This window comes from Euprymna scolopes, chromosome 9 (assembly GCF_053919585.1).
Source record: "Euprymna scolopes isolate OS-2025 chromosome 9, ASM5391958v1, whole genome shotgun sequence".
Taxonomy (NCBI): domain Eukaryota; kingdom Metazoa; phylum Mollusca; class Cephalopoda; order Sepiida; family Sepiolidae; genus Euprymna; species Euprymna scolopes.
This window is the reverse complement of record NC_136490.1, coordinates 161,431,381-161,458,189: the sequence shown is the minus strand read 5'-3', so window position 1 is coordinate 161,458,189 and position 26,809 is coordinate 161,431,381. Positions and strand designations below refer to the sequence as shown.

General features: G+C 28.9%; 1 protein-coding gene across 1 annotated transcript in view; it reads left to right on the top strand.

Annotated features, from left to right (window-relative positions):
- Positions 1-26,809, top strand: part of LOC145284961 (focadhesin-like) — a 219,436-nt gene that overhangs the window by 34,242 nt on the left and 158,385 nt on the right. Inside the window, exon 3 of the mRNA XM_080134064.1 lies at positions 24,798-24,952. Coding sequence (XP_079990190.1) covers positions 24,798-24,952 — 155 coding nt within the window. The remainder of the gene's footprint in view (positions 1-24,797; positions 24,953-26,809) is intronic.

The window sequence follows — 26,809 nt, the reverse complement described above, 5'->3', positions numbered from 1 at the left end:
GTCACAGAAGGAAAATGTCACATTCCAAAAATCATGTAAATTGATCAAGTAGTTTCTTTTTTACATAGAAAAATCAGATTCTTTTTTTTAATGATTTCTATCAATTTCAATAGTAAAACGTAGCCATTACAGGACTGATTTGGATCGCTATAGTTTGAATTGAGTTGTCTCCATTCATTTATTAAACATAGCAGATCAAGACACAACATCTCACTTCCTCATAAAATTTGATTTTCTTAGTTAAAAAAAAATACTCTGTCAATGTATATAATTTTTGGAATATGACATTTTCGTTCCATTACAGGTACAAAGATATTTCTTTATTTTTGATCTTTAATTAGGTTTAATTCTGGATTTGCATTGAATATTCTGTTAACATATCGATTTTTATAGCATACAAACCAACATTGACATTTATATGTACAAGGGTGTATTTTTAGAGGCTGTTAACTTTAAATTAAAATAAATCACAGAAAAACATTTTTATTAGACAAATGTGTGGTTTATTCCAAAGATTTGGGGTGGGAGGGGGTTTATAATTTAAATAAAATTTCAGGCATATAACTTGCATGTATATGACATAATCTAGAGGTCCGATTTTCACAAACTCTACACATTAAATTATGCAGTATTTCAGCAATAATGCGTCAAATGTTTTCTAAGTGGTCTATTGTGCCTGATTTATCAGTGTAGACATGGGACTTTAAAGAAAATAATATAATTGGGTTAAATCGCACAAACAAATTGATAGGTCTATTTTGTGAAATTATTCTTTCATCAAAAGTTTCTTTTAGTAAATTGATCATATAGTGCACTGTGTGGCACGTAGCTCCATCCTGCTAAAACAATATGATGATGAAGAAATGATAAAGCTGAACTCAAAATAACCGATAGTTGCCAAATCTGTAATTAAAGAAAATAGAGTTGTCAATTTAAAGTTTTCTGCCTCTAAAAACAAAAATATATATAAGGTAGATTGTATTTGATCATATATTTTAATAAGTTTTCCATCAGAGTATGTGTGTGGATGTTGTAACAGTAAAGTGAGCAAACTGTTACAATTTATTATCGAAATTTAGCGTTAACTTATGATCAGAATTGCAGCGTTGGCATTGCATTGATCATTTCTGTCAAGAAATTTTATGGATTGAAACTGGAGATTTTGTTAAACAATTCAAAATTCATTTCTCTCTTTCTTCCTCTCCCCCTCCAACATTCAATTTTATTAACTTGAAAGGAGCAGCTTTGAATGAATAAAAAAAAAAATAATAGCATGAGAAAATCATAAAAACTTCATGACAAAATATTCCCAGTTTTCTGGCTTTTGAAGATTTTGGATTGGAAAATTTATATATATTTTTTTTTTAAAATTTGTCATAAAATCCATTTCTTCCAGTTAGAAAAAAAAAAAAAAAAAATGAAATAAAAAGCCTTGAATATTAATTATCCTTTTATTCTTTTTTAACAGCTATAAAATCTATTAAGTATTTTTTTTCTTATGTTAAAAATAAAGAACTTGTTGAATTTAAAACTCTTCTATTTTGAAAAAAAAAAAAATAAATCTGAAGATAATAAAAGAATTTAAAAAAAAAAGATTTATCAATAAATTGGATTTTCAAAGCCATGATGAGAAAATGACGTCCAACAGTATTTAAGTGGATATTAAATTTAAAGTTGTTTTTAATTTCTTCCTATGACTCGCTGTAATGTAATAGCTTGGCTATTTTAATTATAGAACTGACATGAGAGAAAATTGCCATCATCAGTGATTGTGTCGGTTTATTTGGCAATCTTATTGACCAGTGGAGCATAATAAAGTGTCAATTGCATAAGAAGCAGCAAAAACAAAATTTAAAATCAACAAACTCGGTTCAAATTCCATCAAATCCACTTTGTTCATTTATCTGTCTTTACACATATTTATGAAAACCATTCAATATCTACTATTATATAGAATGAACTTTCTGTGTTCATTCCTTATGGACTCAAAAGCAATTGGCCTGATTTTTATGAAATTTCACACAAAGATACTTTATGTGCCTGGAAATGTTCTTAGATAGGTTTTGTAGCGAAATGTCTTCGATAAGTATTGATAATCGAAATAATCCAATGAAAGAAGGAACAGGCGATTTTGACCAAAGTTAACACCTTATACAGCCTAACATCACAAATGCATTTCCAAAGTTTATTACCGCATAAACCGGAAGGCTCAACATGTAAAATCAACAGTGAGTTCTTTGATATGACAGGGGCGCATTTGAAATGAATGTTTGTTTAGAGCACAATTGAAGCATAACACTTGACTTTTGCAGTTTAAACTACAATTCGAGCCATTATATATAAAAGATAATTTTATAAAATCAACAGTAGATTCTCTACAGTGCAATGTAGACTACAATGTGTGAAGCTTCCTCCTGGTGCACTGCGATCGGTTCTTAACTAAAGCAGGCAATCAATTGATTCGATTGAAAAATAATGCGATTTCACCAATTTTGATGATGATAAAAATATTGATTGATTATTGTTCAATCCCAAGCAACGTTAGGTCTCCCTACTAGTTTCTTATTATTACACATGGCTTTATTAACTTATATTCTGTATTCATCTACTGGCGGGTGTATTGTAAGTTCTCTGTACTTTCACCTAACAATTTAATAAAAAAAAATGCAAAACTTGAATTTTACTTGAAAATACTATTTTAAAAATAGCTCGGTAACATAAGTGCATAAGCACCACTTTATTTTACATATTTCTTTTCCAAAGTACCGTTTGAATAAATTCACAATGATTTAAATTTAAAGTGTTGTGTAAAGATTTCTAAAAACATAAGAACTAAAAATTAATGAACTTTTAGTCATGGTAACATTTATTTATTGTATGTTTTTTTTTTGTTTTTTTTTTGTTTGTTTTTTTTTTTAGAAATAATTACACAATCATTGTGAATTTGTTGTTTTTGTTTTGCATGTTTGTAAATGAGTGTTCCTTGTGAATTCAATAGAAATGTACATAAAAGAATACAAATTCAAACAAAAAACTCTCCAAAATACTAATAGAAACTTAAACTTATGTAAAAACATGAAAATTATTTTCTTTGGATTATGTGAACCCACTCCACCACGCCATTTCTACACAACGTAAAAAATTCAAACTTCATGGTATTTGGATTCTTTGAACTACTGTTCTCATCTTGAGTGTCATTTTTCACACAATGTATGTAACCTTTGACCTTCTTCAGATGTATCTTATTAAACTTGAAAATCTTTTTGTCAAACTCAGGAATTTGAATGCAACCCTTCATTTAATCCACGGAGGTAGTATGCCCCTGTTCCTTCACCCACAACTGAGTAGAAGTCCTAAGTAATTCATAATTGTAATTTTCAGTTTTGCCCGTACTAAGCATTGAACCTTTAACCACCAGAAAAGTGTAACTTCTTCCCAATCATGGCTAACAAAACACGAATATGCTGTGGATTAAATAAAGGCTTTCGTTTGAAGTCCATGCAGATTTCCGGGTTTGACAGAATGATTCCCAGAGTTCAACAAGATACACCAGAGGTTATATAGATTGTAAAATGATGAGGACAGTAGTACAAAGAATCCAAATAATCCGAATTACAAATCCTCATCTCAAAAATTCAGAAAGGTGATATCTGATATTGTGAAGGATTTTGTTTGGCTATCATCCCACCCCTGCTTCTCTACAGAACCAGCTAAAGAAATTCAAACTTTGTCATCTATTACTTTTTTGCTTGAGGCCAAGTTGAATGTAACCTTTTTTACTTGCCCTGAAGCAAAATGGCACTTCAAGTTCACCAGCTGGTGCTAGGGAGAGGAGAGGCATTTGGAATTTTCTTTTCCTCTTTAAAATTTGAAATCAAAATGTGTTAAGCTGCCTGCAAAGTGTAGACAGAATGACCGCCTGTTGTCTTTCTTTCAGGAATCTTTAATTCTAATTTAGTATCAACTTATCTTCACTATTGCCTGAGGATACTTGGCCTTTTGACAAAATTGAAACATGTTTGTAGATGAATAGTTGGATAAATAAAAGTTTTTTTAAACATTTATTCATTAAAGAATGTTAGATATTCAAACATATATACACACATTTGGTTTTATTTTCTGATATTTTTGTAAATAAGAACTAAGAGATGAGAAATCCGAAGTTAAATAAAAACTTTATTACATCATCAAATCAATAAGAAAAAAATTGTTTTATATTTCTATATATTTTCTTTTAATATCTTTTGCGTTGCTCATTATATGTATTTTTGTATTTCTCTACTGCTCTCTCCTACATATGTTCTCACTTCTCCTTTCTACCTATACTTTTGTATGCATATAACCTTTCTCTATCTCATTTCTAAGCATCTCTCTTTAAACTAGCTCTATTATAGACTAGCTGGGCTACCCGGTGTTGCCCGGGATGTATAAAACAATGAGAAAAATGAAGTTACTTTTGAACATATCTATTATTCTTAGGATAGAGGAATTTTTTATGTCTATGTATCATTTGCTATCTCAAGCAAAAGAATATTTTACTTATCCTAGGACGCGTATTACACATGTATAAGATAATTGTACCTAGGATAGGTAATTTACAGCACGTATATAAAACAATTTTACCTTCACTAGGACAGGTAATGTACAACACATTTAAAATAATTTTATCTACCCTTGGACGAGTAGCTTAAATACATATATGAAACAATTTAACATTCTCAACAGATATTGTACAACATATATGAAATAATTTCTATTCCCAACAAGACCACCATAATTTTAAGAAAAATGAATTCATTTTTAAAAGTTGGATCGTTCGGATTTCCAAATTAATATATAAATACATTGTTTTGGTTAATGATTAGGCAACCTTTGCTTCACCATAAATTTAAACATTACTGGGTTTCTTTCCTTCCTCACTATCGGCACTATAATTTTAAGAAAAATTATGTTAGTTTTGGAAGATGTGTCAGCAGGATTTTCAAATTGATACATTGACACAGTTAGTGATTAGACAACCCTTGCTTCATTATAAAATTCCACATTACTATGTTTCATTTTCTTCCCCCACTAAATATTTTGGAAAAAAGATGTCATTTTCGAAAGATACTTTGAGAAACTTGTAATGTTATGACCCTTTAGGCTGTGATCATAGCGTAGTATCTGTTAACTGTGGCAAGCGGGGTCAATGGTCAAAACATTATTGTTATTGTATTCTTATTTGAGTGATGGATGGTCGCTGGATCAGTTATTATGATTAGAAGAATAAACAATTAAATTGAGGAAGAAATGATTGATGTGTGAATCGCAAAAGGAATGTGGAAATAGAAAATATATGTAAACATTATTTTGGGGTTTTGAATAAACAAATAACTAGCTGTGGACATTAGGTTGGTCTGAGACACTTAATTTGGTGACACGTGATGTAGTTAGTTTTGGAGAGATTCAGAGAGTTGAGGATTGACCACCAGAGCAGACAGACAGCTAGGGAGCGAGCTGTAAGAATAGAAAATGTAGACAAACTGCAGATCCTGTGAAAACCATTTGAGACAACTGTAATAAATTTATATTATAAAAATATAAAGAGTCGTTTTAATGGTTTCACAAATAAGAACAGGTGTCTCAATTAGATGGTGCTGATCGCTTCATGGTTCACCACGGAGCAGCAGGAAGATACAGAAGAACTCTCCAAGAAAAAAAAAAAGGTATGAGGCATATATTATTCTTCTTACAAAAACTAAAAGTATCCCGTGTGATAAGTCTGATACAACATACATACGATTTATACGTTTATTATTTGTCTGTTAAAAGAACAATATCTTACATCCACTAGATAACACATGACACGTTTTAATATATCATCTCCTCCAATATAAACCAATATACAACAAACTTAGTGATTAGGCAACCCTTGCTTCACTATAAAATTCCACATTACTGTGTGTTTGTCCCTCTCAACTACCGACACTATCATTTTTAGTTAAATGATATATTTTCTTGAACATAACTTAGCAGATTTTCCAAATAATTATATGAATGCATTGACACAGATGGTGATTAGACAACTTTTACTTTACCATTAATTTCAATATTACTGTAGTTCTTTCCTCCCCATCACCGACAACATAATAGTAATAGAAATGATGTCGCTTCCAGAATCTGATTCCCCAGGCATTCTATATTTTTGGAATATGACATTGTGGGAGATCGCTTTGTGACATTACTCCTCCAGCCCCATTCCAAAAGAGAAAGTTTGGTTATTCCTAGAGAACTCCAGAGCAGGGTTGCGGAGTCAGAGTCGGAGGTTTTAGCTGGAGTTGGAGTCGGATTTCTAAAAGTACTAGGAGTCGGAGTCGGAATTTTTTATCCGACTTCAACTCCTTAAGTCCAAAAAAAAAATTGATGAAGAGGATTTTGAAAAGCTTTTGGATCAAGAAGATCATAAAGCAAGGTCAAAGCGGCGTAAGCTACAGGAAACAGCTAAAACACTATCTTCAGTGAATAAAGCCTTAGCAAGTTTCAAGCTAAACTTTCATGCTGCATTACAGCAAGTAGAACAACTAGATAGAAAGTCTAAGTTAAATGTTCATGAAGCTATAAAGCAGTACTCTGCGATAGTGAAAGAATCTGCAATGTTGGCAGCAGCACTTCCTCCAACACAAGTGAGTGTTGAACGTTTGTTTTCAGCGCTAAGGCTAAACAGGACAGACCAAAGGGAGAGGAGAGGGTACAAAGAAAAAGAAAATATATAGCTTGAAGTGCAACTCTGCTATGACAGATTTGAATATGCTGATGGTAAGTGATTATGAGCATAAATAATACCATTGTGTATTTTATATATATATATATGTATGTGTATATATATGTATATATATATGTGTGTGCATGTGTATATATGTGTATATATATGTATATATATATATGTGTGTGTATGTGTATATATGTGTGTGTATGTGTATATATATGTATGTATGTGTATATATATGTATGTATGTATATATGTATATATATGTATATATATGTATGTATATATGTGTGTGTATGTGTATATATATGTATATATATATATATCTGTGTGTATGTGTATGTATATGTATGTATATATATGTATATATGTATATGTGTATATGTATGTATATATATGTATATATATATCTGTGTATGTGTATATATATGTATGTATATATATCTGTGTGTATGTGTATATATATGTATGTATATATATGTGTGTGTATGTGTATATATATGTATGTATATATATATATGTGTGTGTATGTGTATATGTATGTATATATGTGTGTGTATGTGTATATGTATGTATATATGTGTGTGTATGTGTATATATATGTATATATATATATGCATATATATGTATATGATATTTCAATAATAAGCAATCCATGCTACTATAGCTCTTTATGGCTTTTTCCTGTTTTACCTTTTAAAATATTATTCTCTGTATAATGTCTTTATCCCCCTCTTCTGATGAGAAGCGTTTGGCTTCGAAATGCCATGGCCTAAAGAGGTTTCCCTATCCCTAAATATTGTATTCTATTTTGAACTGATAGCATAATAAAATTTAATTGTAAACTTTTTATCCCTTTGTTATCTAAACTTATTCTATAAAGCTGGTTGAGTTTATATGCGAGCATATTTATCATACAAGTGAATGTTAAACGTTGAAAATGATATACATGAAAAGTAATTATAAAATGCATGCTGAATAGATGTGGGAGGCTGGTATATGGATCTGCAAAATAGATTTTCACATAGGGTCAAGGAGTCTGAGTCGGTATCCTAGTAATTCTAGGAGTCGGAGTCGGACTTTTACCATCCGACTCCGCAACCCTGCTCCAGAGTACATTTAAAAGCAACATAATCATGCTTCTTTCTACTCACCGCTACATCCGTGACATAATTTCCAGATAACATTGAAAATTCAGAAAAATATGGATCACATCCTACAGAAATTGGCCAGTTCACCTTCACAGAACACCAATAATATATATGAATTAAAGTAATTTTGAGATTGTAAACTGCTTCAGCCATTTCCAGAACTGACTCCATATCTCCTTCACTGTTAAAGATATACAAGAAATAAAGTAATTTTCAGATCGTAAACTGTTTCAGCCATTTACAGGACTGACTTTAAATTCCTGCCACTGTAAAAATATACCTAAAATAAAGTCATTTTGAGATTGTAAACTGTTTTAGCCATTTCCGGGATTGACTTAATATTCCCCTTCCCCCAGTGTGAAAAATATACATAAAATAAAGTCATTTTGAAACTGTTTCAGCCATTTCCGGGACAGACTTTATATTCCACCACTCTAATTTAATCCCAGTCAATGTCAGGTCTTCTGCTAGTATATATTCCAATCTATCTCATTTAATCCCGGGTGATGTTAAGGCTTGTGCTAGTATATATTTCTATCTATCTCATTTAATCCCTGGCTGTGTGTGTGTATGTGTGTATATATATATATATACACACACACACACACACACACACATCTTGTTTCAGTAAAATTTAAGTTCCAACATGTAAATAGATATAAAATAGTGTAGTCTTTCAAATAACAGAAACTGAATTTCTGATTTAATAAGTACTAGCGAGGGGTACCCGGCGTTGCCCAGGTGTTTTTCGGGGTATGTGAAAAAACCCCCGAAAATGTGAAAAAAAATAAAGCCTTCACGACGCGCAATTGGAAAATAGTAAAGTGTTAAAAAAAACAGGTGCGCGTTTTAGATTGATGTGATGGCGATAGGTATTCAGCAGTAAGCATTTTGTGCGGGACAGTTTTGAATGAGGTGAATAAATCGGTTTGTTTGTTTTTAAAAACCCGCTGCCTGTTTATTAGGAGGAGCGAAATGAAAGCTACAGTCTGATATGACGAAGTCGACATTAAACAAACGTTACTTAGCTCTCTTGAGACAACTGGCTTTTGGCCTGTGATTAGAGTCGAGTTTCGCTTTTTTTTATACCGAAAACCGAATATAACGCGTGCCGATGCGGGAAATGTGGAATAATTAACGTTTGAAAGTCAATAAAATTAAATAGACAGGCGAGCTCTGTGGATAACTGTGAGATATTACAATTTATAGATGATATAAAAAGTTTTAAGAAGTTGTGAACCGAGCAAGCGCTTCTCTGAAAGAAGCCTTTTGTGGACATCGAGGAAAAGCGTACATACATAGATACATATATTTTCGCTTTTATATATATAGATGAACACTGACCAAAATTATAATACAGCACCTCTTCAAATTTAGAATTCTGTCAAATAATGATGGAATTGGTTAAAAGAATAACAAACGTTTTAAGCTGTTCTATTTATGAAAGTTCTAACGCCACTGAAAATGTTTGATTTTGAAAGCATCTAATTTAGCCTAGTACTTCAAAGGAATATGATTATTAGGAAAATTAAGTTTATCCAATGGTTAGAGTGGTTGCTAATATGCCATGAGATCAGGGTTCAATCCTTGTTCAAGTCATAAGACAAAAAAATTGTACTTGATGCTTGCTCGCTGAACTCTCAGCATTATAGTTAGAATCAAGAGAGTGAAGTAAAATTTAGTAGAATGAAAAGAAAAACTATGCTCAATTCATTTATTTTTATTAAAGTAATACTTAGTTGATTTTACACGTTTTAGTATCTGAGTCAAATCAGCTGCAGTCATGGTATCTAGATACCTTGAGCATCTTCTTCTAAATATTGATCATGAATTTTATGTTTTGATTTTTTGCAAATCTGTATCAAGACCCCGGTCAAACTTTCCAACAAACTCCACAAAACCAAAACTGTTTCCTATTTAAAAACATTGTATTCTGCTTTTCTAAATGTCAATTTTCTTTCAGCAAAAAACTGCTAATTTTTCAAACACTTGTTTTCAGTATTTTGCTTATTGACGATTCTTTTTACTCTTTATATATTTCTTTTATACTATCTTTTTTAGGAAAATTAAGTTTATCCGATCGTAAGAGTGGTTGCTAATAGGTCATGAGATTGGGGTTCAATCCTTGTTTAAGTCATAGTATACAAAAATTGTACTTGATGCTTGCTTGCTAAACTCTCGGCATTATAGAGTGAGAATCAAGAGTAAGTGGACAGGAAAACTATACTCAATTCATTTATTTTTATTAAAGTGAAAAAAGCAGATAGTATGTCTGCTGTAATATTTTGAGAATGTGGTGTGTGTGTGTGTGTGTGTGTGTGTGTGTGTGTGTGTAAGCACTTCTCAACCTATATACTTTTTTATTTTTTTATTTTTACTCCTGTTCACACTTTCTAAGTGTTGAGGTCCTGAATATGACCTTAAACTATATCCGATTGTGAGGCCCCAGCTTGCGGATTTTGGGGACTGTGGAACCACCCTTTAATTGCCATTGCTCCCAGGTCCACTCTGACCTGGAGTGGTAGTACCTGTTTAGGGTCCCAACTATGGGTTAAATAGAAACCGACTTGGAAAAAACAAATATATTCTATTAAAAAATTTTTTCTTCAAAATCACTGGATTCAGTATTAAATAACCTGAAAAGGGTTGATATGCCATAAAACAAAAACAATCAAATCTTCTAAGTGTTGAGCCATTCTGTTGAACAAAGATGGCAGCACTAGATCCAATCATGTAAAGATGGAGACTGACAGCGAACTGATTTGAATCCAAAATTCGATATTTTTATAATGAGCTCGGAGACTTCTCATTGATTGATTGTCCTAACCGTAGTTATAAATAAAATCGTCCAAATGTTGGTGTCATACCTTCAAATATAATCGAAAACATTTTAACTCACCAAACAAGGTATATCACCACTTCGACGTAAGAGGCTATTATTTGGGACCATGCCTAGAAAAGATAAACAAGATGTTGGTTTACATTACATTTAAACTTCTGCATATCAGGTACAGTCAGGGAAGCAGGTAGCAGGAAGGGGATTCCAAAATCTAGCTGTTCAAGGGAAGAAACTATTAGAGTAGAAAGCTTTCTAGCATTTAGGGATCTCAACAGTGAAGGGGTGAGATTTTATTGCTAGGCGGGGTTTGTCGGGTATATGTACGCTGAGATAGCACAAGTGCAACAGGTTCATCAGAGCACATTCCAATGGATTTTTGATCTACAAACTTGAAATTTAGTATATAGGATATTCAGACATGTGGAAAATTTTTTAATCATTTAATCCAGAAGAAAGGGCTGCCAAGGGGTCAAAATTGAAAAATTGGTACAGGGGTGGGCGTTGGAATTTTATTCGTTCTGTTTGCCAACTGTTTCATGAATGTGCATGCATGGCAGTGAAACATGACAGCTTCATTATGTTAAGAATAAAATTGCTTGAAAACGTTTTTTAAATGTTGTCTCAAGCTGGTCTAATGGTTATCATACTTGACTCGCTTTCTTTACGTTTTGATTTCAGCTCAAGTATTTATTTTTTTTTTTCAAGAAGTGAACTGTTTTGAAAAAAGCATAGTACAATCATGCACATGTCTTAGTTTTTATATTAATTAAAATATAATATTTATGCATATTTTACGACCAGGCAACGCCGAGTAGTTTACTATATATTGTTATAAAACGAGTGATTTAAATTATTGGCGATATCTAAATCTCCAGAATGTAATAAATTCAAATTATTTCTTCATTTTCTTATTCTAAAGTGACTTCTGTTATATTTAATCAGCCTCGTACTGTTCGATATCATGGCCATATCAAATAGTTAGGAAGAAAAGTGATCTTTATTATGGTTTGAGTAGATCTGAACAAAGCAAATCTATTCAAATATGTCATTTTGGGTTTGTATTACAATCCATAGAGATATGAAAAAGTGGTCAAAAATTAAAAAACTATAACAAATAAATGTTATCAAAGGCAAGATAAGTTACTCTTCTACCTATCTGGAAAAAATTTTTTTCACTTGAAAACGTTTAATCTGTTAAAAAATCAGTGTTTATCAATAGGTGGTGCAACAAGAAAAATGGCGGTGTGTTGACTGTTAAATATGTGAAATTTGGAAAAATTAGTGAAAACTAAAAAAATTATACAAAATACTGTTAGAAACCCACCCAATTTATGTTACCGTGACATTTCTAACAGTATTTTGTATATTTTTTTTTAGTTTTTACTTATTTTTCCAAACTTGACGTATAATAGTCAGCTCGCCACCATCTGTCTTTTTCGCATATATCGATAAATACTGTATGATTTTCGAATCGATTAAACGTTTTAAAGTGAGTAAAATCATTAAACTCTTTTAGAAGAGTAACTTATCTTGCCTTTGGTAACATTTATTGTTATATTTTTTAATTTTTTACCACTTTTCGTACCTCTGGATTTTAATTTTTATGAATGATTTTAAAAACTGAATCAAAGTGCAGTTAAATTACAGGTTATGAGATAGTTACTAATCTTGATACTTCTGCAGTTTAAATCCCGTTTTTCCATGAGTCTTGCTTGGCAATGCCCAGCGGACTACAAAAACCACCGATTATACTAAGTGAACAGAAGCTAATATAAAGACAAAAACAAAAATTACTAAATAAATAAATTAAACAACCTACCATAATAAATTCAGAAAATTTAATGTTTTATTTTTTTTTTATTGTCAACTTTTTTTTTTTTTTGTTATAAAAGTTTTCTTGCCATAGATTGTTGTGTATTGCCGTTTCGTTGGCTCACAAATATATTACTCTTAAAATTATTGGTATCTGGAGATGAGATCTTCCAATTTCATGTCGTCTGCTCACTTCTCTTTTTGCCACTTTTTTTTTTTCGGTTCCTCAGTGAATAAGTTCACTCAGCATTTTCTGGGTTAGTTTTCGTTATCCGTTGGGTGTTGCTGAGTGAGACTCCCAGAAAAACAGGATTTAAACTGCAGAAGTATCCTAATCTCTGTGCAAAATGATTTTTCCAATCTATAGCCTCATGCCCCCCCCCTACTAATTTCTCAACTCTTACCTTTCAAAGTTTTTAGGGCAGTCAATCAAATCAGTGTTTTGCTATATGAGATAAATGCTGTGTGGATGTTTTGGAGAGGGAGAGAGATCTTTCCATGTTAGTGAAAAAACAATGACATACTACTATAAGCCCTAGTTCCGAGTAGTAAGCCTCTAAAAAGCCTTTTTCTTAACCCTATCGCTAACTTAAGTGCGAGTAGAAAGCTTCCCCCTTCCTAAGAAAAAAAAAACTCTCCCCTTAACTGTATTACTAATTGATTCCAAGTGGTAAGCCTATCTCAAAACAAAAGAAAATCTTGTAAACCACATGTAATAGTTTAAAAACAACCTCCCTTCCCTCAACTAATAAATTAAACTCGATTTTTTCCTATTTCATCAGCCATTATAGTAAACAATAACGATGTACAGAGTTCAGCTGTGGTCACTCTTTATGCAAAATGATTATGACTGTCATATATTATTATCTGTTTTGGAATCCTTTTGGATATGGCTTCATAATTTGAGTATTTATTTTGTGAACTGTTATCCTTATAGTTGTTGTTGTTTCACCATGTTTCGGCCAATTATTCCTCTCGCTTTCTTCAGATGGTTAGCTACAATGGGATAGGAATGCCAAGTCTTGTAACTCTATTCTCAGTAATTACTGCCTTCCATAGTTGTCTAATCATGTTTTGGCCAACTAATTTTCTAAACTGCTATGAGACAATGCTCATCTGAAACCAAAGAGATTCAATGCTTCTATCCACTGTGCTATGGGCCACGGGAGGCGATCAAGGTTGGATTTAATGGTTAATCCAATTTTATGTTCTTATCTGGTCTTTCATTGTCGGGTTTGTACCAAATGATATTATATATTTATTTTTTGGAATCCTTTGAGATGAGGCTTTATAATTTATAATTTGAGATGATGCTTTATAATTTATAATTTGAGATAGTGCTTTATAATTTATAATTTGAGATGATGCTTTATAATTTATAATTTGAGATGATGCTTTATAATTTATAATTTGAGATGAGGCTTTATAATTTATAATTTGAGATGATGCTTTATAATTTATAATTTGAGATGATGCTTTATAATTTATAATTTGAGATGAGGCTTTATAATTTATAATTTGAGATGAGGCTTTATAATTTATAATTTGAGATGATGCTTTATAATTTATAATTTGAGATGATGCTTTATAATTTATAATTTGAGATGAGGCTTTATAATTTATAATTTGAGATGATGCTTTATAATTTATAATTTGAGATGAGGCTTTATAATTTATAATTTGAGATGAGGCTTTATAATTTATAATTTGAGATGAGGCTTTATAATTTATAATTTGAGATGATGCTTTATAATTTATAATTTATAATTTGAGATGATGCTTTATAACTTATAATTTGAGATGAGGCTTTATAATTTATAATTTGAGATTAGGCTTTATAATTTATAATTTGAGATGAGGCTTTATAATTTATAATTTGAGATGATGCTTTATAATTTATAATTTGAGATGAGGCTTTATAATTTATAATTTGAGATGATGCTTTATAATTTATAATGATGCTTTATAATTTGAGATGATGCTTTATAATTTATAATTTGAGATGATGCTTTATAATTTATAATTTGAGATGAGGCTTTATAATTTATAATTTGAGATGATGCTTTATAACTTATAATTTGAGATGAGGCTTTATAATTTATAATTTGAGATGATGCTTTATAATTTATAATTTGAGATGATGCTTTATAATTTATAATTTGAGATGATGCTTTATAATTTATAATTTGAGATGATGCTTTATAATTTATAATTTGAGATGATGCTTTATAACTTATAATTTGAGATGAGGCTTTATAATTTATAATTTGAGATGAGGCTTTATAATTTATAATTTGAGATGAGGCTTTATAATTTATAATGATGCTTTATAATTTGAGATGATGCTTTATAATTTATAATTTGAGATGATGCTTTATAATTTATAATTTGAGATGATGCTTTATAATTTATAATTTGAGATGATGCTTTATAATTTATAATTTGAGATGAGGCTTTATAATTTATAATTTGAGCTGATGCTTTATAATTTATAATTTGAGATGATGCTTTATAATTTATAATTTGAGATGAGGCTTTATAATTTATAATTTGAGATGAGGCTTTATAATTTATAATTTGAGATGAGGCTTTATAATTTGTAATTTAAGATGAGGCTTTATAATTTATAATTTGAGATGAGGCTTTATAATTTATAATTTGAGATGAGGCTTTATAATTTATAATTTGAGATGAGGCTTTATAATTTGTAATTTGAGATGAGGCTTTATAATTTATAATTTGAGATGAGGCTTTATAATTTGAGATGAGGCTTTATAATTTATAATTTGAGATGAGGCTTTATAATTTGTAATTTGAGATGAGGCTTTATAATTTATAATTTGAGATGAGGCTTTATAATTTGTAATTTGAGATGAGGCTTTATAATTTATAATTTGAGATGAGGCTTTATAATTTATAATTTGAGATGAGGCTTTATAATTTATAATTTGAGATGAGGCTTTATAATTTATAATTTGAGATGAGGCTTTATAATTTATAATTTGAGATGATGCTTTATAATTTGAGATGAGGCTTTATAATTTATAATTTGAAATGAGGCTTTATAATTTATAATTTGAGATGAGGCTTTATAATTTGTAATTTACGATGAGGCTTTATAATTTATAATTTGAGATGAGGCTTTATAATTTATAATTTGAGATGAGGCTTTATAATTTGTAATTTAAGATGAGGCTTTATAATTTATAATTTGAGATGAGGCTTTATAATTTATAATTTGAGATGAGGCTTTATAATTTATAATTTGAGATGATGCTTTATAATTTATAATTTGAGATGATGCTTTATAATTTATAATTTATAATTTGAGATGATGCTTTATAACTTATAATTTGAGATGAGGCTTTATAATTTATAATTTGAGATGAGGCTTTATAATTTATAATTTGAGATGAGGCTTTATAATTTGAGATGATGCTTTATAATTCATAATTTGAGATGAGGCTTTATAATTTATAATTTGAGATGATGCTTTATAATTTATAATTTGAGATGATGCTTTATAATTTGAGATGATGCTTTATAATTTATAATTTGAGATGATGCTTTATAATTTATAATTTGAGATGATGCTTTATAATTTATAATTTGAGATGATGCTTTATAATTTATAATTTGAGATGAGGCTTTATAATTTATAATTTGAGATGAGGCTTTATAATTTATAATTTGAGATGAGGCTTTATAATTTATAATTTGAGATGATGTTTTATAATTTATAATGATGCTTTATAATTTGAGATGATGCTTTATAATTTATAATTTGAGATGATGCTTTATAATTTATAATTTGAGATAAGGCTTTATAATTTATAATTTGAGATGAGGCTTTATAATTTATAATTTGAGATGAGGCTTTATAATTTATAATGATGCTTTATAATTTGAGATGATGCTTTATAATTTATAATTTGAGATGATGCTTTATAATTTATAATTTGAGATGATGCTTTATAATTTATAATTTGAGATGATGCTTTATAACTTATAATTTGAGATGAGGCTTTATAATTTGAGATGAGGCTTTATAATTTATAATTTGAGATGAGGCTTTATAATTTATAATTTGAAATGAGGCTTTATAATTTATAATTTGAGATGAGGCTTTATAATTTGTAATTTAAGATGAGGCTTTATAATTTATAATTTGAGATGAGGCTTTATAATTTATAATTTGAGATGAGGCTTTATAATTTATAATTTGAGATGAGGCTTTATAATTTATAATTTGAGATGAGGCTTTATAATTTATAATTTAAGATGAGGCTTTATAATTTATAATTTGAGATGATGCTTTATAATTTATAATTTGAGATGAGGCTTTATAATTTATAATTTGAGATGAGGCTTTATAATTTATAATTTGAGATGAGGCTTTATAATTTATAATTTGAGATGAGGCTTTATAATTTATAATTTGAGATGAGGCTTTATAATTTATAATTTGAGATGAGGCTTTATAATTTCTAATTTGAGATGAGGCTTTATAATTTCTAATTTGAGATGAGGCTTTATAATTTCTAATTTGAGATGAGGCTTTATAATTTCTAATTTGAGATGAGGCTTTATAATTTCTAATTTGAGATGAGGCTTTATAATTTATAATTTGAGATGAGGCTTTATAATTTATAATTTGAGATGAGGCTTTATAATTTATAATTTGAGATGAGGCTTTATAATTTATAATTTGAGATGAGGCTTTATAATTTATAATTTGAGATGAGGCTTTATAATTTATAATTTGAGATGAGGCTTTATAATTTATAATTTGAGATGAGGCTTTATAATTTATAATTTATAATTTGAGATGATGCTTTATAATTTATAATTTAAGATGAGGCTTTATAATTTATAATTTGAGATGAGGCTTTATAATTTATAATTTGAGATGAGGCTTTATAATTTATAATTTGAGATGAGGCTTTATAATTTGTAATTTAGATGAGGCTTTATAATTTATAATTTGAGATGAGGCTTTATAATTTATAATTTGAGATGAGGCTTTATAATTTATAATTTGAGATGAGGCTTTATAATTTATAATTTGAGATGAGGCTTTATAATTTGTAATTTAAGATGAGGCTTTATAATTTATGATTTGAGATAAGGCTTTATAATTTATAATTTGAGATGAGGCTTTATAATTTATAATTTGAGATGATGCTTTATAATTTGTAATTTGAGATTAGGCTTTATAATTTATAATTTGAGATGAGGCTTTATAATTTATAATTTGAGATGAGGCTTTATAATTCATAATTTGAGATGATGTTTTATAATTTATAATGATGCTTTATAATTTGAGATGATGCTTTATAATTTATAATTTGAGATGATGCTTTATAACTTATAATTTGAAATGAGGCTTTATAATTTATAATTTGAGATGAGGCTTTATAATTTATAATTTGAGATGAGGCTTTATAATTTGAGATGAGGCTTTATAATTTATAATTTGAGATGAGGCTTTATAATTTATAATTTGAAATGAGGCTTTATAATTTATAATTTGAGATGATGCTTTCTAATTTGAGATGAGGCTTTATAATTTATAATTTGAGATGAGGCTTTATAATTTATAATTTGAGATGAGGCTTTATAATTTATAATTTGAGATGAGGCTTTATAATTTATAATTTGAGATGAGGCTTTATAATTTATAATTTGAGATGAGGCTTTATAATTTATAATTTGAGATGAGGCTTTATAATTTATAATTTGAGATGAGGCTTTATAATTTATAATTTGAGATGAGGCTTTATAATTTATAATTTGAGATGAGGCTTTATAATTTATAATTTGAGATGAGGCTTTATAATTTATAATTTATAATTTGAGATGATGCTTTATAATTTATAATTTGAGATGAGGCTTTATAATTTATAATTTGAGATGAGGCTTTATAATTTATAATTTGAGATGAGGCTTTATAATTTGTAATTTGAGATGAGGCTTTATAATTTGTAATTTGAGATGAGGCTTTGTAATTTATAATTTGAGATGAGGCTTTATAATTTATAATTTGAGATGAGGCTTTATAATTTATAATTTGAGATGAGGCTTTATAATTTGTAATTTAAGATGAGGCTTTATAATTTATGATTTGAGATAAGGCTTTATAATTTATAATTTGAGATGAGGCTTTATAATTTATAATTTGAGATGATGCTTTATAATTTGTAATTTGAGATTAGGCTTTATAATTTATAATTTGAGATGAGGCTTTATAATTTATAATTTGAGATGAGGCTTTATAATTCATAATTTGAGATGATGTTTTATAATTTATAATGATGCTTTATAATTTGAGATGATGCTTTATAATTTATAATTTGAGATGATGCTTTATAACTTATAATTTGAAATGAGGCTTTATAATTTATAATTTGAGATGATGCTTTATAATTTGAGATGAGGCTTTATAATTTATAATTTGAGATGAGGCTTTATAATTTATAATTTGAGATGAGGCTTTATAATTTGAGATGAGGCTTTATAATTTATAATTTGAGATGAGGCTTTATAATTTATAATTTGAAATGAGGCTTTATAATTTATAATTTGAGATGATGCTTTCTAATTTGAGATGAGGCTTTATAATTTATAATTTGAGATGAGGCTTTATAATTTATAATTTGAGATGAGGCTTTATAATTTATAATTTGAGATGAGGCTTTATAATTTATAATTTGAGATGAGGCTTTATAATTTATAATTTGAGATGAGGCTTTATAATTTATAATTTGAGATGAGGCTTTATAATTTATAATTTGAGATGAGGCTTTATAATTTATAATTTGAGATGAGGCTTTATAATTTATAATTTGAGATGAGGCTTTATAATTTGAGATGAGGCTTTATAATTTATAATTTATAATTTGAGATGATGCTTTATAATTTATAATTTGAGATGAGGCTTTATAATTTATAATTTGAGATGAGGCTTTATAATTTATAATTTGAGATGAGGCTTTATAATTTGTAATTTGAGATGAGGCTTTATAATTTGTAATTTGAGATGAGGCTTTGTAATTTATAATTTGAGATGAGGCTTTATAATTTATAATTTGAGATGAGGCTTTATAATTTATAATTTGAGATGATGCTTTATAATTTGAGATGAGGCTTTATAATTTATAATTTAAGATGAGGCTTTATAATTTATAATTTGAAATGAGGCTTTATAATTTGTAATTTAAGATGAGGCTTTATAATTTATAATTTGAGATGAGGCTTTATAATTTATAATTTGAGATGAGGCTTTATAATTTATAATTTGAGATGAGGCTTTATAATTTATAATTTGAGATGAGGCTTTATAATTTATAATTTGAGATGATGCTTTATAATTTGTAATTTTAGATGAGGCTTTATAATTTGTAATTTGAGATGATGCTTTATAATTTATAATTTGAGATGAGGCTTTATAATTTATAATTTGAGATGAGGCTTTATAATTTATAATTTGAGATGAGGCTTTATAATTTATAATTTGAGATGAGGCTTTATAATTTATAATTTGAGATGATGCTTTATAATTTATAATTTGAGATGAGGCTTTATAATTTATAATTTGAGATGAGGCTTTATAATTTGTAATTTAAGATGAGGCTTTATAATTTATAATTTGAGATGAGGCTTTATAATTTATAATTTGAGATGAGGCTTTATAATTTATAATTTGAGATGATGCTTTATAATTTGTAATTTGAGATTAGGCTTTATAATTTATAATTTGAGATGAGGCTTTATAATTTATAATTTGAGATGAGGCTTTATAATTCATAATTTGAGATGATGTTTTATAATTTATAATGATGCTTTATAATTTGAGATGATGCTTTATAATTTATAATTTGAGATGATGCTTTATAATTTATAATTTGAAATGAGGCTTTATAATTTATAATTTGAGATGATGCTTTATAATTTGAGATGAGGCTTTATAATTTGAGATGAGGCTTTATAATTTATAATTTGAGATGAGGCTTTATAATTTGAGATGAGGCTTTATAATTTATAATTTGAGATGAGGCTTTATAATTTATAATTTGAAATGAGGCTTTATAATTTATAATTTGAGATGATGCTTTATAATTTGAGATGAGGCTTTATAATTTATAATTTGAGATGATGCTTTATAATTTGAGATGAGGCTTTATAATTTATAATTTGAGATGAGGCTTTATAATTTATAATTTGAAATGAGGCTTTATAATTTATAATTTGAGATGATGCTTTATAATTTGAGATGAGGCTTTATAATTTATAATTTGAGATGAGGCTTTATAATTTATAATTTGAAATGAGGCTTTATAATTTATAATTTGAGATGAGGCTTTATAATTTGTGCATTGATTTTTTGCAGACTTTTATTCTCATCTTCATAGTTGTTGTTTCACAACGTTTCAGCCAACTATTCCTCTGGCCTTCTTCAGATGGTTAACCATGACGGGATAGGAATGCTGAGTCTCATAACTGTATCCTCAGTAATCACTGCCTTCCATAGTTGTTGTTGTCGCACCACGTTTTGACCAACTAATCCTTACGATAAGCCAAAACAAGTTTGGGACTTTCTAATAAGTTTTATTTCCAGGTTTTTCGATTCATTTTCAGTGCTCATAAAATTAGTGGTATTATATTAGTTTTTCCCATGTCCCATATTCCATTTCTCTATCTGACAAGCTCTACATATTTGCTTAGTTTTTTGCCTCCCCGCCCCTTAATTTTCACCCTTTGATTTGTTGGGACATCAAATTTTGCTATTTGGCAATTTTTTCATTCATATTGACCGTGAATTTCTTATCACAATCACAATTTGACAGTTTCAGTTTTCTTGGTTCCATGTGGCGTTTCTGTATCTTTTTGCTTTACTTCTGTTGCAGTCTGGATAAGGCCAGTTAACGTTTGTAGTTTATGCGGATTAGATTCCAGTAGATTATGTGCATTCAAAGGTTTTTGTTAATATTTCAGTTGTTTTCAGCATTACCGTCTGTTGTATGGCCTCAGTCTTCCCCTTAATTCCAATTTCTCCTAGTCTTTAATCCATGTTGTTCAGAAGTGTTCCTAGTAATTCTACAATTATTGTTATTATTTTGATTTTCTTCATTTTTTTTTTATTCCTTTGAAGTTCTCTAACAAGTTCCACATATTGGTTTCATTTTTCTGTCTCTTTGATCTTCACCCTGCGAACTGCTGAGGCGGCAAAATCTACAATTTGGTAATTTCTTTCCTTCTTGTTAATTATTACAATGTCTGGTCTTTTTGCTTGGATGAGTTTGTGGTTTTCGTTTTCCAGGACTGTCTATGTATTTGCATCATTTGTATGCATGTTTGAAGTGTAGTCATTTGCAGAGTTCTCAGTGTACTGCCTTCCCCACAAAATTGTGCCCGCTCTTTATATTCTTTTTAACCTACAAGTAGTTTGTTGCATTCACTTATTATTATTGCTGCTACTACTACTACTACATATAGCAATAGAAGTAAGATTTGTAATTTCAATGTATTTTTGTATGATGATGTGTGCATATGAACACTGTCATACCATTGGTTTGTTTTGATCACATGGTTTCCAAAAATCTATTAGTAAAATGGCAGACTTGAACCAGAATCATTCCCCCCTACATATTAGTGTTCAATCAATAATAATCCACTGAAACAATTGCAAAAAACCGAAAGCCGTTCTTATCATGGGTGGGTTGGGGGTGTTTGCTCTAAAAGGCGTTATTAACATGGGGAGGTTGGGGGGTGTTTATTCCAAAAGCTGTTCTTAGAGGGGGAGGGGATTCTCGTTCAGGTCCACCAGTAAAATTACAAAAGTCATCAAAAGTAGGTTCTAAATTGTTTTTGAATTTAAGTTTCTCCCCCAGCAATCAATACGTCCAATGGCGTAAACATTTGAATATTTTAGCTTTAAAACAATTCTTAAGCGAGATTCAATATTGGAATCATTTTATAAAGAAAACTAGAATTCTCTTTTTTTTTTTTTTCTTTTTTTTTTCTTGTTTTTTTTCGAGAGTGGGTCTTATTTTTTGTTTTGTTTTTATTTTTATCGTTTTTTTGTTTTTTGTTTTTTTTTTCAGTCTCTTTTTGTTTGTTTTCACTCGCTTTGTGTATTTGTCTTCAATTCTTTTTTTCCTTTCATTTTTCGTCTGTTTTTTTTTTTCTGTTTTATTGTATTTTATTCCATTTTATTGGTTTTGTCAGTCACAACATTTCCAATTGAAAACTTCCAACCATCAATATAAAAAGCATAATAAAGAATTTGTTTTTAACATGACCTGAATCCGTGTCCAGCATCCTGCGATGGAACTATTCGCATTGTGAATTATCTTGATTAATTTTACATTTCATCAGTGTTTTTCTTCATCACTTTTTTAGCCTGAATAATTTTTTGTTCTTCCTTTTTGTTTTTTCCTTTGTGTTTTTTTGTATTTTTTATTAGGGAGGGAAGTAAAACTAAAACTCGAAATTTATGGCCAATTTAAATAACTTGCTCTCCGAAAGTTTAAATGCTTCTAAATTCTTTTCTGTCATGGGTATGACCATAAAAGACATCCAGTAGTTTGACCTCATTTGGGAGCTGTGGGAAATGTGGAGATTCTCCTTAGTTACCATTGCTCGCAGGTCCACTTTGGCTCATAGTGGTAATACCTGTTAGGGCGTTTGGTTCTATTAGATCAGGTTGTCTGAAGATACTGGCTTCCTAAACAAAAAATGCACCAAACATTGATGTTATTGTTTTTCTATATCTTTTCCATTTGCAAAACTTATCATGTTCTGTAAAGTCAAAAACAAAACTAATTTTCTTCTACAAACCAAACCCTATGAGTAAATATTCAAAGATATAAAGGACTTGAACCATAAAAACTTTTTCTTAAATTATTTGATTTGGTTTTAAGTGTAGAATAATCAAAAGAACTGTGTTAGTCAATAACACACAACAACAACAATAATAATAATAGCAGCAACACTTACCAAGGGTCCAGCTTATGCACAAGACAGACATCAGATTGAGCTGGACTGAGGGCTTGTATTTATGTACAAGCATATCCAATCAGGTGATTCAGCCAATCACAATCCAAAGAATAGACTGGCCCATGTGTGCACAATGGAATCTCCCATTGTGCCATAAATAGTTCTCCTCTTTCATGAGAAGTAACTTTAGTCTTTGTCAAGTTATCCACAACTTGAACGCTGACCGAAAGTCCACTTCACAATCCAAAAGGAGGTTGATATGCTGTAAAACAAAAACAACCAACCAAATCTTTTCAAATTTTGAAAGATTACTAAGTGCTATTCCTTTTTATATTATTTTTTGTTGTTTTTTTTTTATCCCTTGAGATGAGGCTTCATAATTTGTGTATTTATTTTATTGCCAACTGTTATCTTTATTTTAATAGTTGTTGTTGAAGAAGGCCAGAGGATGAGTTGGCCAAAACGTGATGAAACAACACCAACAACTATTAAGATGAGGATGACAGTCCGCAATAAAATGAATACACAAATTATTCCTTTTTTGTTGAACTATTAACAAAAGATCAAAATGGCTGATTTGTTTTCAAAGAAGTCGAAATGCATTGTGGTGGATTTATAATCTTCGAATCAAATCAACAAATTCCTCTCATAGATCATTCAAAAAGTAATTGAACGCAACTCATACCATTGTTAGTACTCCCCTAATGTTCCTCATTATTTTGTTGATATTCATTCCCAATTTTTTTTTTTTCTCACCCCAAACAAAGCATATTGTCACTTGGAAGATAACGGGCTACTATTCGGGATTATGTCTAAATGTGCAAAGTTGAGCAGTGTGATGTTTGTTCATATTACATTTAAACTTCTGCATGTCAGTACAATCAGGGAAGCAGGAAACAGGGAGGGAATTCCAAATTTTAATAGTCCAAAGGATGAAACTATTAGAGTATAAGGGATCTAAGGACCTCCACAGTGAAGGGGTTGGATTTTGCTGCTTGTCGGGTTAGTTGAATGTGTGTTCAGGAGGCATAAGTGCTACAAGCTCATAAGAGTAGTCTGTAAAACTGGCACCGGGATGCAATTTAACTCTTATCCTTAAGTAGCTATTTGCCTTAATACACAGAAATTTGTAAGTAAAAAAATATAATTTGGATACAAGATTTATTTGCTGTTTTTGTTTTTAATGAAAATCATTTACAAAAAGGATGAACCACTTTTATTTATTTATTTTTATTTATTTATTTTTTTTTAGGTTCCTGAACTACAGCAGCTGTGGGGATTATGCATTGATGTAAATCCCACAGTTTGTCAGGCAAACGTCCAACTTCTGTTGAATTTGGTTTATTCAAATGAAGCGGACTACACTTATGTTCTCAATGGCATCCTTAATCTTATACCTACAGCAAAGTAAGTATATTTTCAATTCTGTTGTGATCCCCTAAGAGTTCAGAAAGACAACTCGGTAATTAGTGGAAATCTGTGTGATAACAGAGAGAGATATATTCTCCCAATCTTTATATTAAGTGAAAGAGTTCATTATTGTCCGTAAGGTGGACGCATCCCAACAGATTAATATTTACAATTTATTGATTGTTAATACTAATATGCATATGAAATCATAGAATTATGTGAAATTTTCATAAATAAATTTATATATAATTGTATATAAATGAATTATAATTATCAATATATCTATAAAAGTGAGAATGTGTGTGTGAGAAGAATTCTCAACTTATATACTCAACGAATTTTGGATCTACAGACTTGAAATTTGGTATATAGGGTATTCAGACATGTTAAAAACTTATTAATCAGTTTTCTAAGGAGTCAAAAGTGAAAAATTGGTACTTAGTGGTCATCAGATTTTTATCCGTTTGTCAACTGTTTCATGACTGCGCATGTACTAATCGTTCACATGAGAGTTTCCTTATGTAAAAATAAGTAAGTTTGAAAACACTTCTTAAAGATAATGCCAACCCAGCGAATTGGTGTAGGTTTTGGTTTCTATTGAAATTTTTATAGACACAACTATGATCAAATACAAATTTTTTTCTGGAAACAACAATGATGAAAATCATTTTTTATGAAGACAACTATGATCGAAATCATTTTTTATGAAAACAACTATGATCAAAATCATTTTTTATGAAAACAACTATGATCCAAATCATTTTTTATGAAAACAACTATGATCAAAATCATTTTTTATAAAAAGAACTATGATCGAAATCATTTTTTATGAAAACAACTATAATCCAAATCATTTTTATGAAAACAACTATGATCCAAATCATTTTTATGAAAACAACTATGATCCAAATCATTTTTATGAAAACAACTATGATCCAAATCATTTTTTTATGAAAACAACTATGATCAAAATCCTTTTTTATGAAAACAACTATGATCAAAATCATTTTTTATGAAAACAACTATGAAAGAGTTCATTATTATTTCTATGAAAACAACTATGATCCAAATCATTTTTTATGAAAACAACTATAATCCAAATCATTTTTATGAAAACAACTATGATCAAAATCCTTTTTTATGAAAACAACTATGATCCAAATCATTTTTTATGAAAACAACTATGATCCAAATGATTTTTTATGAAAACAACTATGATCCAAATCATTTTCATGAAAACAACTATGATCCAAATCATGTTTATGAAAACAACTATGATCCAAATCATTTTTATGAAAACAACTATGATCCAAATCATTTTTTATGAAAACAACTATAATCCAAATCATTTTTATGAAAACAACTATGATCAAAATCATTTTTTATGAAAACAACTATGATCAAAATCATTTTTTATGAAAACAACTATGATCCAAATCATTTTTTATGAAAACAACTATGATCCAAATCATTTTTTATGAAAACAACTATGATCCAAATCATTTTTTATGAAAACAACTATGATCCAAATCATTTTCATGAAAACAACTATGATCCAAATCATTTTTATGAAAACAACTATGATCAAAATCATTTTTATGAAAACAACTATGATCAAAATCATTTTTTATGAAAACAACTATAATCCAAATCATTTTTATGAAAACAACTATGATCAAAATCCTTTTTTATGAAAACAACTATGATCAAAATCATTTTTTATGAAAACAACTATGATCAAAATCATTTTTTATGAAAACAACTATGATCCAAATCATTTTTTATGAAAACAACTATGATCAAAATCATTTTTTATGAAAACAACTATGATCAAAATCATTTTTATGAAAACAA